Genomic DNA, 15595 nt, shown 5'->3' with positions numbered 1-15595 from the left:
CATATCACGCCTGTGCTTCCTTTCTCGATTCACGTGCCTCGCTTAGCGTGCTCTGCAATACCGACGCAACCTTGGCAATGTACACAGAAAAGCCCTCCCCCTTCCCTCCACATCTTCCCTTCTAGGCGTCTATCTTCCTGCACCGGTATAACCATGGCCTTGCCAGAAAGGCTGTCCCAGCGGAGGAGAATCATGATTGATGTCGGGCAGGCATCCAACGCCGGCACCGCGATTCGCGGCAGTCATTTGTCTGCGCGACGTTTATGGGCGCCCTCCCTCTGCGCCCGCTGTTGTCTTCATACATCCCGTGGCAGTAAGTGATTTATACCTGTGAGCGCTGCCTGTGTTTATCCACCGAATACGTGCCGATTTGCGACAGTCTGAGGAGCCTGTAGGCTGTCTGTTGTTTTCGGCACGCGCTTCGGTTTCTTATACTGCGTTCGATCGTCAAACTTTGTTCCGGTTTCGGCGACGTACGTCTCGGAAAAGAGGTGGTCTTTCTTCTCGTCTGAGCTATTTTCACTCGCGCAACAGGCAATGTTCGCGTCACCTTTGTATTTGCTTAATATAGTAACGAATTTGGCGGCCGCTTTGTTCTCCATACGCACTACTTAATAATAATTGTTGTGGCTTGAAAACTGCGATATGATTGTGAGAGACGCCGTAGTGGAGTGCTCCGGAAATTTCGACCACCTGGGGTCCTTTAACATGCGCCTAAATATAAGCACAAGCGCCTCTAGCATTTTGCCTCAATCTAAATGCCGCCGTCGCGGCCGGGATTCTATCCCACGACTTTCGGGTCAGTAGTCAAGCACCATAATCACTAGACCACCACGTCGGGTCTTGCATACTAATTAGCGGTGCAGCAATAATTCCCAAATGCAAGGATTACACAACATAAGCTCTTAACGTTGACGTTAAAAGTAATATCTAAATTTCGTGAAATCATGAAATTTCGATATGGAATTAGCTGAGTAGCGTGGCGGCAGCGTAATGTAAACACCGATTTTCAGCCTATATTTTACCGTCATTCATGTCAGCTGAGCAGGACAGTCACGGTGCAATACTGAAGAGGTTTCTCGGGGAAGCAGACAGATTGCCCCCTGATATTACGCCTGACGCCATAATTGCCAGATATCGTGTCTCGGCTCACTTCGATCGAGTTAACGAGCATGTTGTTCGGCTAACTTAATCATGCACGCCACCCCGCGGATCCATCTACATAACTTGAAAAATGGTCCCCTAACTATCGGACTTTCTAAAAACGGGATATAGTAGACGGCATGAATTATTATAGCGCGAACTTCAGACGAGTAGCAGAGATGGTATTTCATTATGGCCATTTCTTTATATTTTCCGACAGCTACGCACCTGAAAGGGCGCACATTAAGAAACGCACGAATATTATAGGCAGCGAAGGAGATCACGAGGAGTGCAATTAGTGCCGAGCTGCGGTTGTAATAAGCGGAGGTTATTTGAACATTTCACAAGAGCCATGGTGCTACTGTAAAGCCCAATAAATATATCAGTAAGATAGCGATTATAATATGCGAAAGCAAACGTCAGTTGTGAGAAAAAAAGAAAACAAAAAACTCACAGGGTCCCTTGTGCATTCACCTAAGACGACTCGAAGGCAAAAGCCATCTTCTTTTTCTTCTCACTCGATGTATTGATCCTGCGCCGCCACACTACGAAAGCTTTCTGCACCTAACGTGGCTTTGCACTGCCTCCAGGATCGGAGGCACCTCACCTGGTTTCGCACTGCCCCCGTGATCGGTCCACCGTTGGCCAAGCTAAGATGCCATGTGATGACGTCATCACGTGACGTCACGATGAAGTCATGATGACATCACAAATTTGGCGATCTGTGACTTCATTATGACGTCATCACGTGACGATGATTTTCGCGTTGACGCCGCCGGGACGCCGGTCGATTTTCGCGTTTGATGAGGCATCTGACGATTTCGCCTTTAAAGCTTATGAACCGCGCTTGTTTCGTATGCTGCAATTGTGAGCGCGCTAAGCGTAAACACGGGGGCGCGTGCCGCACGGTGCTATCGGCGACGCTTAAAGCTACACCAACGCGAGGCTCGCACATGCGAAGTCAGGTAGCGGAGAGGCTATGTTTGAAGCAAGAGAGAGAGAGAGATAATAAAACGAGAGAAAGGCAGGGAGGTTAACCTGCTAGCGCCTAGTTGGAACGAATTCATTGTAGTACTTGCGCGAAAACAAACAGGGGACGAAGAAAGGAGACACACGGACAAGCGCAATCTAACAACTGATTTATTTTTGAAAAAAGCGTTTGCTTAAAAGCCCATCGTGATCTGCGCGCTTCCGCCAGAGAGCACACACCATCCGCGCATATAACAATCAATAGACCACAATTCCCGAGATCATCGCGTCCACACACACAAACACACACACGAAAAAAAAACCATCAAAGGCACCTACATCGACAAAATGAAAAGGGAACATCATTAAAGATACACGGACAGCAGCGAAATCTCCTTATCTAATAAAGCAACAGATGGATGGCTGATGCAATTGTCTTTTAGTCTATCAATCCAAAGCGCCTCAACTATTTCCCTCGCAGTCTTGTTCCGGTGTTTGAACAGAATGCCAGTGCCTCCAGGCTGAGGTATTGATTGAGGTATTGAGGTGGTCTATTGATTGTTATATGCGCGGATGGTGTGTGCTCTCTGGCGGAAGCGCGCAGATCACGTTGTGCTTTTAAGCAAACGCTTTTTTCAAAAATAAATCAGTTGTTAGATTGCGCTTCTCCGTGTGTTTCCTTTCTTTGTCCCCGTTTGTTTTCGCGCAAGTACTACAATGAAGGCTATGTTTCTATGGGGCGCAACGCGTCATCTGAATTCAACTTCGTCGAAGGCGCTAACCGACAACGCGAGGCATGCGATATTAATAAAGCCACGCCGCGAACAAACGGGGCATGCGCAGAGCTTCGTGTTGGCGCAGTTACGTGTCGCCGATAGCACGGTGGTAGAATACCGTGGCTGATAGCATCGTGCGGTTATATAGTTACTATATATGCCACCTCTAGGTAGCATAGTTGCGCCTAGGTCCGCCATCTTGTCTGGCTAGCAGCCACCGCTACGCGGCGAAGCAACCCTCCGTTATTGCAGGTGACACGCCTGGCGCGTCGCGATTAACTTGACTGGCGATGATTAGTGTAAATCCGGTTCGCTGAAGCGGCGGCGTCGTAAAATACAGAAATTGACCCGAGCATCAGCTTCACCGCAATGCACAGTTGCTAGCGGCGATAGGAAAAAAAAACAAGCAACTCTGTTACCTGTCGCTATAGCAAATACAGCAGCTCTATATGTGCAGCACGCGTTCCTGTGTTTAAGCTAAGCGCGCTTACGACTGTAAGTCCAAAAGAAGCCCTTCGCTTTTGTCATATCGGATCGAATAACTTAACCCTATAAAAACTTAGCAGCTACGAATGTAATAGTAAAACATGAAAACAGGGCAATGTCAAGAAAAAACTTGAAGCAAACACTCACGGCACACGCAGCAGTTTGCCGTAGCAATCTTCACAGTCACGTCGCGGTGATTGCTGGATGCTGGAGTGCAAGCTGGGAGCGAAACAAACAGAAATAAAGACGGGGAACGAGCGCGAAACATGAGTTAGCGGAAGCCGTTCGCGTGTCCGTCTCTGTGTTCCAATTTCCAAACGGGGCTTGGGCCCTTTTGCAGCAGACACGGCGTTTCTATTCGCGCCACAGGCAACCACGATAAAGCGACACGTTGCACCACGCTTTAGAGGAAGCCTCAAAAGCCTTTCACTTCGGTTTCACATTGGGAAGCTTACGCTGTGAACAGCCAGCTACATATGCATGGTGGGCTTCCTTTTGAAACGTCGTTTCCGTCGATAAAGCAACACGGTGACAGTTGTTTACGCAGGCGCGAATACAATGGGGATTCGTTTCCTACGAATGAGTGTCGTGTGACGCGAATCGCTTCCTCGGTTTCTCTTTCTTTTTATTCAAAGAGTGTTTTCAGAGGGAAAATTGGGCTGGTTGGCGTAGTTGCACGGTTACGAACAACTCAGCACTAAGAAAACAGTCCTGTAGTAGTCGTGTCGTGCAATTCATTCGTCGTCTCTCGTGTTACGCCACGAGTTCTTGTCGTGACCGTCGGTATTTTCCGGCTTCCTCTTGCTCGCATGTCGAAGAGACTGGAATCGACGCTTTTCTTCGCGAGAAATCAGCTCGAAATAGGATGCGTATACGCTAGGAACTTTAATGCGGCAAATCAATCACGCGAGAATTTGCGAGGCGAGGTGGAGATTCGCGAAACGAAAAATTTGTTACCTGCTCCGCGGGGAGCACAGACCTACAGAAACGAAACACGCGAATTTCTCAGCGAGAAACCTTTTTGCATTTGGAAGAAAAATCGCTCCGCTGCTAAGATGGCGAACCCGCGACCGACGCCCCTGTCCGAAGCGGTTGCTTTACCGTCGGAGTTCCTTAACGTGCTAGCAGATCACAGATCCCGGTCGAGTTAATTGAAAACTAGAAGCACATGGACGCTAATTATGGCAAGTCAGTACTGTGAAAATACGCAAGATGAAGAAGTATTCGTGAAAACGACAACCAAACTGTGATGACAAAATTTCTATAACCTGATGGCAATCCGTGCATAGATGAGATACTATTTTGCTGTCTTTGGTTGCGAATTTTTCAGGCAACACAATAAAGCATCATGTCTTGACTGTAAGTGCAGTGAGTATCTGGCTTGCTGTACACCCTGACGTCTGTGGATGCGTGAAAAATTACGCTGAATTCCTTCTTATCGCCATGAACTTACATATTACACAGCAAAGTTTGCTGGACTCCCTCGACTTGGGACAAGTGTGTTTTGCCTACTGTGGCTCGATGTCGCTTTCACCAAATATTTTGCTTTCCGAACCGGCATAGAAGACACTGCTGCTTACAACCAACCACTGCGGCAGCGAAGAAACTATTGAGCACGTTCTTTATCGCTGTCCTCGCTACAACCCGCACCGTCTGCAGCTAGCGGTCGTGTTGGCCCGCCTTGACAACAGGCCCCTGTCGAAACAGACAGTATTAGAATGCCGATCCGAACTGTCGTCGCTGCGAAAATATATTAGAGCCTTATTGAACTTTTTGCATGGCAGTGGCATATTGGGTACGCTATAGTACCCCTGTTACTCACCCTCCTTCTCCTTGTTTGTATGTTTGTTTGTTTTAGCGCGCTTGTTCTTCAGTGCGCTCTTCTTTCCATCTTTCTTTCCCTTTCCCCTTCCCCTTAGTAAAGGGTAGCAAACCGTATGTTTCAATTGAGGTTTACCTCCCCGCCATTCCCTCATTTTTATATATATATATATCTCTCTTGCTGACTCCTGTATATCTTGCTGAACTACCTGCCCCGCCACGGTGGTCTACTGGTTATGGCGCTCGACTGCTGACCCGAACGTCGTGGGATCGAATCCCGGCCCCGGCGGCTGCATTTTCGATGGAGGCGAAAATGTTTGAGGGCCGTGTACTCACACTTAGGTGCACGTTAAAGAACGCCAGGTGGTCGAAATTTCCGGAACCCTCCACTACGGCGTCTCTCATATCATATCGTGGTTTTGGGACGTTGAACCTCAGATATTATTATTGCTGAACTGCAGAAGTCAATTTCACATGCTGAGAGTAGTTACGTGGAATTCGTTTTAATCGCTAAATTTCTTTCTTCGAGGACGCAGTAAGCCACTTTCTTTCTTTACCCCATTCTTACTTTATTTTATTTTTTTGAGAAGAGAGAGAAGAAAGAAAGGAATTAGCCAATTAATAAAAACCACAAAAAAAAGTAACTCTATATTTTTCTTTGTGCGAATGGTCTGCGCCATAATCTGAAGCTCCGTGTCAACCTCGAAGCACAGCATGGTGTGTTTTCTTCCGTCACGTCCTGGTGAGCAAATATTCATGGCCATCGAAGATACGTGAAATAAAGAGGGTTCAGAGTGCAACATGTCTGAATAACCTTTCCAAACCCGCACAATTTCCCCCTCTTTAAACGAGACTCACTTATGCAAAGTAAAGAGAGAAAGCGTGTCAAGTTGACACGCGAATACAAACGCCGCCTTGACACGACCTCGCCCCTTTTCAAAATCCACACACACGAGTTCAAGTTTGCCTTTTTTTATATATTTCAGCTTTTCAACATGCACTGTTTCTACAAAAGAAGGAATGGGAAAAAGAAAGGCGACTCGCCTCTCTTTCATCGCGCCAGACACAGCTCAGTGCACGAGCCAGCGTCGCCGACTCGAAAGGCGCTTTGCGCCACTTGCCAATCAATAGGCTCACCGAATTCCCGATGAGCCTGACCCGCTCTATCTCGACGGTCATGCATCAACGTCAACGGCAGGAGACGTGTTCCGCAGGCGCCATACGCCAAACAAAACCTCCACCACCCGGCTCCTTTAGCAGCTTTCCCTATAAAGGATCTCCTCTGCTACACAGTCTTCCTCTTTTCATCCTCGCTCAAGTCCTTTCTTTCTCGCGACGAATATCAAGAAAGGCAAATAAAGACGAAAAATAAGACACGGGAAAGGGGCAACAGAAAAAAAAAACGAGCAAGGATGCGAACGCGATTTGTTGTTTTCCTCGCTGTGCGCGCTGTTCCTGTGGGTCAGCATTATCGCAAACACGACTCCGCACAAGAAACCCGGCCCAATGTATAGAAGCCAATCGCCGAGGAGGAGACTGGGCTTGGCTGAGAGGAGCGGGAAAGGTGCGAATATGTCCGTAGTACACCGCTTCATTATGCCCTAGGCCAGATGCGTCATTAGCACCGACGCGCGGTGAAATCGATGAATGGATCGCGCTATATGGGTTCGTCAAGAATGCGCGCCGAACTTCGGCCCAGGCCGGTTGGCCGGGTACGTATGTATGCGCTGAAACCAGCTGGGGAGAAAGAAATGGTGAGAAAGTTGGCAAGATGGGTGAGTGTGGAGGTTCGGGAGGAGACGATGAGGTGTGGAACGGAGGAGTTCGGAAGTGGAATAGTTTGAAGGAGCACTTGTTGTTGGGCTAGTTGGTGTTTGCCGAACGTCATATTGTAGCTCGAAGACACAAGTACAAATACGGGGAGCCATACAGCGCCTGTGTTGTATGTTTCCTTGTCTCTGTATTTGTGTCTTCGCGCTATAATATTACCTTCTGGAAGAGTTTGAGGGAGCGAATGTGGGACGAAGGGAGGTGAGGAGCGCGATAGATCGCGGGAGTCTCAACGCTGACAGGGAAGCGAGACGTCAGTAGAGAGATCAAGGGTTATTCAGAAGGTCTCGTGGATCGCGAAGAGCCAGCCCTCGATCTATTGGTCGATCTAAAGAGCGGGGAAGCGCTAGGGAGTTAGAAGCTCGGACACTGCGTTTTTTTACAGGTTAACGTTTGGAGGGGGAAGGGGGGGGGGGGAGAACGGAGAAGCTGTGGGAACGAAAGCGCTGTTTGTCGCTGCGACTCACCGCCGATGGAAAACAGGCCTTGTAAGGAGATGACCATGACGCGGGTCTGTCGATCACTTCGGAGCTCGACTGGCTCGATTGATGGGGCTTGCATCCACTGGGGAGGTGGATGTTCACCAGGACGTCGTTTATTTGTAAGCGCCAGCTCTCGCTCCTGCTGCTTGCTTGTCTTCTTGTGCTATTGACGGCGGGTGCTTTGGGTCGGCGGAGTTATTCGCTTCTTTCACGAGTGCCTCGTACCCCAGGCGGGCATTCTGCGCAAGAACGAGGAAAGAACAATGTTACACAAACCAGTGCGCCATTTGCCCCACTCTTGTAACACGGATCATTTGACTTCGTAGTGGCTGGCCCAGAGGACGAAATGACATTTCTAAACGAGAAAGCGGCGAAGGGATATCGTTTCGAAAGCACTTTAAAGCGTAATGCGTTGCTGTTCAGTTTTCTTCGCTTTACGGCGCTATACGTTCACTGTTTGGCGCTGCTGGGACTATTACGAAAAGTTTTACTCGTTTTTGTAGCTGACCCGTATCATTGTTTGATAATAACGTAGGCAAGTTGCGAATGATCCAGTGGTCCTGTCGAAAGGGCAGCATTGCAGAGATGTACCGTATTGGGTCATGCGCAGATATGCAGAATCTCTAGGACGCCATGTTCAACCAGCCGTGCAACGCACTCAGCTTTGCGACACAAACAAAAAAAGTAAGGTTTCACGTTTACGTCATCACACTAACATAAAGAATTTGTAGGTGTTCTAACGGAAGGACACACCTACTGTCAGCATAATTTGCATCACTACTAAATGCCGTGAACTCTCTCTAAGGCTATACCTATCTGGATTATAATTAACTTACACGTAAGCGTCTAGGTGTCCTAAAATTAATTACAGTTCAACTTTCTTTTGTCGTTGCTTGGAGTCGTCCATGCCCTTTATGAAAACGAAAACAATTATGAGCAACCTGAAAATAGCCTAGACTAAAGCCGTGGAAAGCTCAAGCCACAGGATTAACTGGAACACGCAAGAAACCTTCACACGCTCCGTAGATCGTCGACCTAACGTTATGGAATGCTTAAAAATGCATATCACCGTGACTTGCGACTAAATCCACTTGTCATTCAGTAAAAGCTAATGATGTAGCCTTTTTATAGACCATCAATAAATGTCGCGACAACTTCGTAAGCAAAAGGACAGGAACACGTGGGGCGAATGTGAACTTCAGAAGTTAAAGAGGTGACGTGAAACATGTCGCAGCTGTGGCATCCGGGAAATAGAAAAATAACACTTAATTGTTTTTATCCTATTTCTCTTGTTAATAAACTTTAGTTTCAATTTACTTCGTACAGTTTCAAGCTGTGGTCCGTCACTCAGTTTTCATTTAAAAGAGTATGCCTGCTAGGTGACCCCACCGAGTGGGGTCATTAGGTGACCCCACCGAGTGACGGATGAAGGCAAGGTGCTGTATAACTGGCAGGCCGTGGTTCCTAACGTATCTCTTTAGACTTCATAATGCGTTTAGACTAATGACGATTATCTCCCCTTCAATGCGCTTGGGAGCTCGCGAGAAGCTTTCCCTCCAAATGCATTTTTAGAGACGAAACGCAGGCCCTCTTAAGAAGACTCTCAAACTTTTCCCCAAAAAATGGGATTCCAGTGGCCACGCAGACAGCCTCGACACCGTCCCGCCACGGCGATCACGACGGGGCTCGGGCTCGTGCGACGACATACTAGGCACGCTTGGCACCACGGCTGAATGGAGCTTCGGGCGTGAACAGGGGGAGGGCTGGCTTTCCCGAAAGCACTGCGACCGCCTCTCGCTTGAGAGCCGCGGCCCAAAGAAGGGCTACGCTTCCGTTCCGACCGCACCCACATCTTTTTCTTTTTTTTTTCCTCTTTAGGGCTTTAGAACGCCAGCGGGTGCGACGAAACGCCCGCGCGCTAGCTCAGAGAACCGAGGAGCTCATTAATTTCGGCGGCCTCAAAAATGACCTTCCTTTCACGCTTCCCGGTTCGAGAGACAGGCTCGGTTGGTGTGCGTTGGAGAAGAAAGAGGAGGAGCGGGATCTTGGAGAGAGAGGGAGGATCTCAATGGCTTTCTCTCTCTCCCTCTCTCTCTTTACAGGGTTCACACACGCTGCTCTACACTGTCTCGTGCCTGAAAAGAGGGGCGACACTGCATGCTAGAGGACGATGCGAGTCAAGGCAAATGGGGGGCGGGGGTCACACACTTCGCCAGATTAATGAACGCGCCCTTCGGGCGACGTATATAGGCTTCTCTCTCCCTCATCTCCTCTTTTTTCCTTCTCTCGGTATGTCACACTTAGCTAATTGCGCGTGCGTTAAGTCCCTTTCTCTCCGTTTCTTTCTCTCTCTCTCACACTTTTTTTTACACTGACAATGCCTGTGCAAGTTAGGTTTGGTTCGAATACTGAGCAGACTCCTGGACGCAGCCAGACCGAATTCCAGAGAGAATGGAGACGCACAAAAAACGCCGTAAGACGAAGGTGTAAACACAGAATTATTTATGGGGTATTTCTTAGAGGCAGGTGGAGAGGGAGGGGGGTGGAATGTTTGCCGAAATTTCTTAATGTCGCGCATCGCAGAGGTAAACGTCACCGTTTATTTTTAGATTGTACATTTATCGGCGTAGCCTGCAGTCTGCTCTTATATAGGGCTAATTACTCTATTTCATTTTCCTATTTCACTATTATTTGCAATTGCAACCAGCACATCCTGCGTAACAATAATGAAAAATCGGTTTTCGCGATATATCTTTGGGCATCTGTAACCAGCAAGCTCAATTATTCCCCCTTTCCTTCTATAGTTCATATAAAACTAAACAACAGTAACACGACATCGCAGCTGACGTCACAACTTAGGACATCCAATAAGTACAAAACTCACAAAGTCCCTTATGCATTCGCCTAAGACAACACGAAGTCGAAAGCCATCTTCTTCTCTCGTTTTCTTCTCACTCGATGTATTGATGCTCCCCTGTCTCCTTCCGAAAGCTTTCTCCACGTAACGTGGTTTTTGCACTGCCTCCATGATCAGAGGCATTGCAAGCTTCCTTCACCTCACGTGGCTTTGCACTGCCTCCGTGATCGGCCCACCTTTGACCAAGCGACGATGTCATATGTGATGAAATCATCGTGTGACGTCATAAAGACATCACGATGTCGTCACAACTTTTTGCGATCTGTGATATCATGATGACGTCATACGGTGACGTCATCACGTGATGATTTTTGCATCAGTCGTGTTGATGCCGACGCTGGCGGTCCATTTTCGCGTTTGATGAGGCATCTAAGGCTTTCGCCTTAATAACGACAATTAATTGGTCTCACCGGCGCATGTTTCTGCACCGCAAACGGTCACCGTCTGGGCATCAAGTACCCGAGCATACCTATTCGCTCCCATTTCGTTGATGCGTCGCCTCGAAAGATATATCTAACCTTCGCAAACTAAACGTAATAAAAACTCCCAACCAAGGCTCGCCAAAACGTGTGACAATAGACAGTTATTGTTTAGCGCTAGCGTTATAGCGGGCGTGAAGAGAATAGCGTTACCGCGACGCAAACATTCGTTGCGGGCAGCGCGTTTGCGTTCAGCGGGATAGCGTTTACGTGTCCAAGCTGTGACGGTGGCGTCAGCAAGCGGAGGGTCAATGCGGTAAAAAAAAAAAGTGAAAAAAAAATAGAGAATACTCGCCTGTACCCCCGCACGCAGCAATATTACTACTTTTTTAGTAACAATAAAAGTAATTAAGTATGATTCATGCACCAAAAGCGAAAAACAGATTTGTTTGCACCGATCTTCTAATTAGGACTAAGGAAGCTCGAAATGGGAAGCGATCTCAAAAATTAAGCTGAGTTATCCGTAATACTCACAGCCGAAGCTACCTGAAGGCAAGCGAAGCCATTTCGCACAGTCGTTTGCTAAGAAAAAAGTGGACCCGTCCTCATAAATGCTAAATTCAGTTCGAAGCGAGCGTCCAAAGCTGCCACCATGTTTTACGTACACTACGTTAACAATGCAAACACGGCAACGCTAAATCTGAAAAATAGCGTGCGTACGGTAAGCGATACGGGTCGTTTAACGTACTGCGCATGCGCATTTCTTTCCCGCTATTCCGCTAAGCCCACTAAACTATAACTGTCTAATAATATACGTATATGCTATCAACGCAATTAGAAAAATTACTATATAGAATCCCTAAAAAGGGTCTCAACTTCTGTACTACAACCTAAAGCATTCCACGTGCTTTGGTAACGTTAATATGTTACACGTGTACACGACCTATTGTCAGACGCTCAGTTTTTAATCTGAAAAGGCCGGCTCGTAATGCCAGGTACAATCAACCACTACTTCGTGGGTAGTGTTAACGCTTACGCCGTCACGGTACGTGAGTAGGCACGTGGTTATAGTTTAGATTGATTTCACGCTGTTGCTTTTAGGACAGCGCCCCCGTTACACCAGGTTGATCTCGTCCGTATTTATTATCCATTCCACTCCGTGTACTGGTTTCGTGGCTATTTCTAAAGCGAGGTTGCGGTTGCAGGTTGATATCTATTAGGCAAATGACTCCAGTTTGAATGCTACTTTTGTCTTTACATCAGTCATCGGAAACGCTGCAGCATTAGCGATGAGTCTCTGAGGAGAATGGTCTTCGTGCCTACGCGAGTATACCTTCATGGTAATGACTGATAAGTCTGCACCTAGACAGCTACAAAAACAAAACACTAATCATAAAAAAACAGACGCATTCAGGAAAGGTTAGGTGATGATAGGGTATGTAAAGATAAATCATACGATCATACATAGAAAGCGAGACTGCAAGCATTGATTCCGTTCTTTATGACGTCGTATGGGCTAGAGACAGAATTCAGGAGCCGGGCTGCCATTTATAACTGTTTTGCGCAAATGGTAGTACCACACGATTCGCTATTGGAGTTAGGCGGTTAATTTGGTTCAATAACAAAAAACATGACGATCGCTTTTAGAAGTCGTTCATGGGAAGGATTATTTTTACGTTCTAACGAAGTACGCACTTACCCTAATATACGGCTACACGGTATCTATGCGAGTGGTTTTTCCCCGAGAAATTAAAAAAAAAAGTTTGCATAAAAGCATGCTCATTTATTTATTACGCACGGTTACACTGAGCAGATACATTAGTACTCACCTTTAGGAAAATTTTTTTTACGTTATGAGGGTGTCGTTTGATATCTGTGTTTGTTTTTACATGGCTGTGCTCGTCTGTTTATTTTCGTACTGTTTGTATGTTTATTTCTTGTGTTGTATGCTCGATCGACTGGAGAGCTAAGAAGATAGCCGGCGCCTTATTTGTGCGCCAACATCTTCTTTAACATCCAATAAACAAAAATTAAAAGACGCGTGTGCTGTTCTTGATGAACTGCATATTCAGGCATACGTTTCACGAACTCGCGCTAGGAATGCGCGGACACTACGCGCCCTGATTACGCCCCTGAATTTCGTGTCACGACCTAAGGCAAAAACTCTGCGTCTGACGAGCGACAGGTGTTGCCTTGAAAAATTTGGCGCAGACATATTCGACACCTTCAACCAATCTCGCTGTCTCTCTTTTATTTTCTTCATTGCTTTTGCCGGGATAGACGTAAGGAACTGAAGATGCTTTAGACAAACGATTTCACAAACTACACGGAGTAACAAGGGCCAGGCACGCTATTATTTCTATTTCAACCACCCCCCACAACGTTGCCTCTTCAGTATGGATTGCGAAGCCTATATCATGTGGGTACGCCAATAGAATAAAAAAAGGATCATTTCTTATGCGCCGATCACGAATATCCATATTGATCTCTTGTGTCAAATATTTCCGGAGCCCTCCGCTCCGGCGTGTCTCGTAATGATATCGCTGTTTTGGAACGTAAAACACCAGCAATTATTATCAGGGAGTTTTCGAATAGGGGCCCCAAAGGTTTGACGCCCCAACGCCCTTTGCGTGTGCTCGCTTTAGGTCAAGCAGGAGCTCAGAGTTTTCGAATAGGATCTGCGGCGCTTTGGACACTTCCCCTATTCTAGGTCACCCTGTAGTCTTATCCAAGCGCCGTCGCTTCAGTGGGTGCCGTCATGTTTGCTTGACGCAAAGCTTTTGGGGCAGGCTTTGGAGCTCCCACTAAATACGAGAAATAGCGTCCCCAACGCAAAACCCAAACGCTGTTTGGGTCACGCGCATGCGCAGTGGCCTCGACACTATTTCCTTGGGGCCCCTATTCGAAAACTCCCTATTGTTATCTTGTGTCAATAACGATCACATCGGCGGAAAGAATATATAACAGATTTGACATGTGGGCCAAAGAAAGAAGTGGACGGCAAGCAAGCATTTATAGGGCGAATACCTACAGTGTTTATCAGTGCGCAGTGCCCGGTCTATAGGTGCTACGTGCGCACCCACGTATTAGATGGCCGGCGTTGCCAAATATGGCACTGATTATTTTGCAGAACGGCTTCGCGGTTTGTCGAGTACTGACGGATTGCTTCACGAATACACTCACCTCACGTCACGCAACCCGGAGTTCATTAAAGCAGCACGCTTTCTTAGCCGAATAAGCTATCCCTTTACATTCGAATATGGAGGCAAGACGAGTGACGCCGCAAACACAGCAAATCGATGATGAGGCAGCTGGTGAATCAGCAAAAGGTTCGATAAACTGCGAAGGCCGTGACGGGCGCACACACATCACTGCCTTCAGTGACATGAGCCGGGATAGCGTGCGAGAGAAATTAAAAGTAGTGACATTTCCTGTTGAAACCTGTTCAAAGAAGTTCCTATGGACTTGTGTGTTTATCGCAGCCAAAGTTAAGTTCGCGCTATGCGTGCCTATGCAGCAAGGAATGAATAAGCGCACTTCTGCATATGCGTGCGACCAGTCAAGAGCGGCGACAGGAATTTTTTTAAGGGGGGGGGGGTTGAAGGGGGCAAGGAAGCGGGGAGCTTAATGCGTTGTGTTTTGCGTATGTTTGCTCTTGGAAGGTCAAAGGAAGCACGCGACAATGCGGATTTTTTTTTTGGGGGGGGGGGGGTGGTGGCGGATTATGTGACCCCTCCCCTTTCGTCCTTCCCCCTGTCCCCCCTTGCGCCGCCCCTGCGACCAGTGCGGGGCAAAGATCGGGTGAGCGAGAACGTACTGACAGTTTAGAACTTTTATTTCACCTGATCTGCAGTGAAAACTATTCGGAGCTGTTTGCTGATATATACTTTTTTCGGGGTCCTCATTTCCTGTAGTCTGTCGTTTCGTTTAAAAAGTTTTTATTTAAAACGCCAAATAATGATTTCGCAATGAATTAACACTGCAAGACACAGAAATCTGCGCCAGTTTTCAAGAGTCGTCCCTGCTCGAGTAGTTTATTTCAGGGCTCGTGCAGCATAACTGGCAGGAAATTTCAGTGGTACACTGAGTTGACATATTTCCTGAATTTTGATAATGCCGGAAGATTGGTATACACAACGGCTAGGCAACTGGAGTGTATATACGGGAAATGTTTAAAGTACAGATGTGGCCTATCACTCTGTTGCTGATTTGACCGCATTAGTGCCAGTATCTGCATATACGACAGCCATACTTTCTTTAAAAAGCATAGCATTAGATTCTGTGGCCTATATTAATATTCATCTGCAATGGAATTGTAATTGTAAACTGTTAAGATCCCGCATCTCAAGTATTTGCATTTTTTTTACAAATTCAATGACGGAATTTCACAGCCAATATGGTTGTAAAATACGTCAAGTTGTACAAGTCTGTATTCGCAGGCACTACGTGTGTTTCTTTTCGCACCGATCGCCAAATTTGAGTGCGCGATCATTTCTATATAGCATCTATGTCTTAGTCGGAATGAACCAGCCGAGCTCGCAAATAGAACCTACGGTCTCACGACAAGCACAACGCCTTACCAATATGCTCAGTCACAGCGGCGTGTAAAGCGCGCAACACGGCAACGGGGAGCTGTGGTGTGAATATATAGTGGGATGTATACTATATGCCATTAGACGTAATAATTGCTGGGGTTTAACGTCCCAAATCCGCGATATGATTATCAGGGACGCTGTAGTGAAAGGCTCCAGA

At 47.1% G+C, this 15595-nt stretch overlaps 1 protein-coding gene across 1 annotated transcript in view; it reads right to left on the bottom strand.

Annotated features, from left to right (window-relative positions):
- Nucleotides 1–7743, bottom strand: part of LOC119381537 (Down syndrome cell adhesion molecule-like protein Dscam2) — a 217984-nt gene extending 210241 nt beyond the window's left edge. The window contains exon 1 of the mRNA XM_037649311.2: nucleotides 7493–7743. Coding sequence (XP_037505239.1) covers nucleotides 7493–7586 — 94 coding nt within the window. The 5' untranslated portion in view covers nucleotides 7587–7743. The remainder of the gene's footprint in view (nucleotides 1–7492) is intronic.
- Nucleotides 7744–15595: the final 7852 nt, after the last annotated feature.

This window comes from Rhipicephalus sanguineus, chromosome 2 (genome assembly GCF_013339695.2).
Source record: "Rhipicephalus sanguineus isolate Rsan-2018 chromosome 2, BIME_Rsan_1.4, whole genome shotgun sequence".
Classification (NCBI taxonomy): Eukaryota; Metazoa; Arthropoda; class Arachnida; order Ixodida; family Ixodidae; genus Rhipicephalus; species Rhipicephalus sanguineus.
Note: the sequence above shows the minus strand (reverse complement) of the source record. Positions and strands in the feature narration are given on the sequence as shown.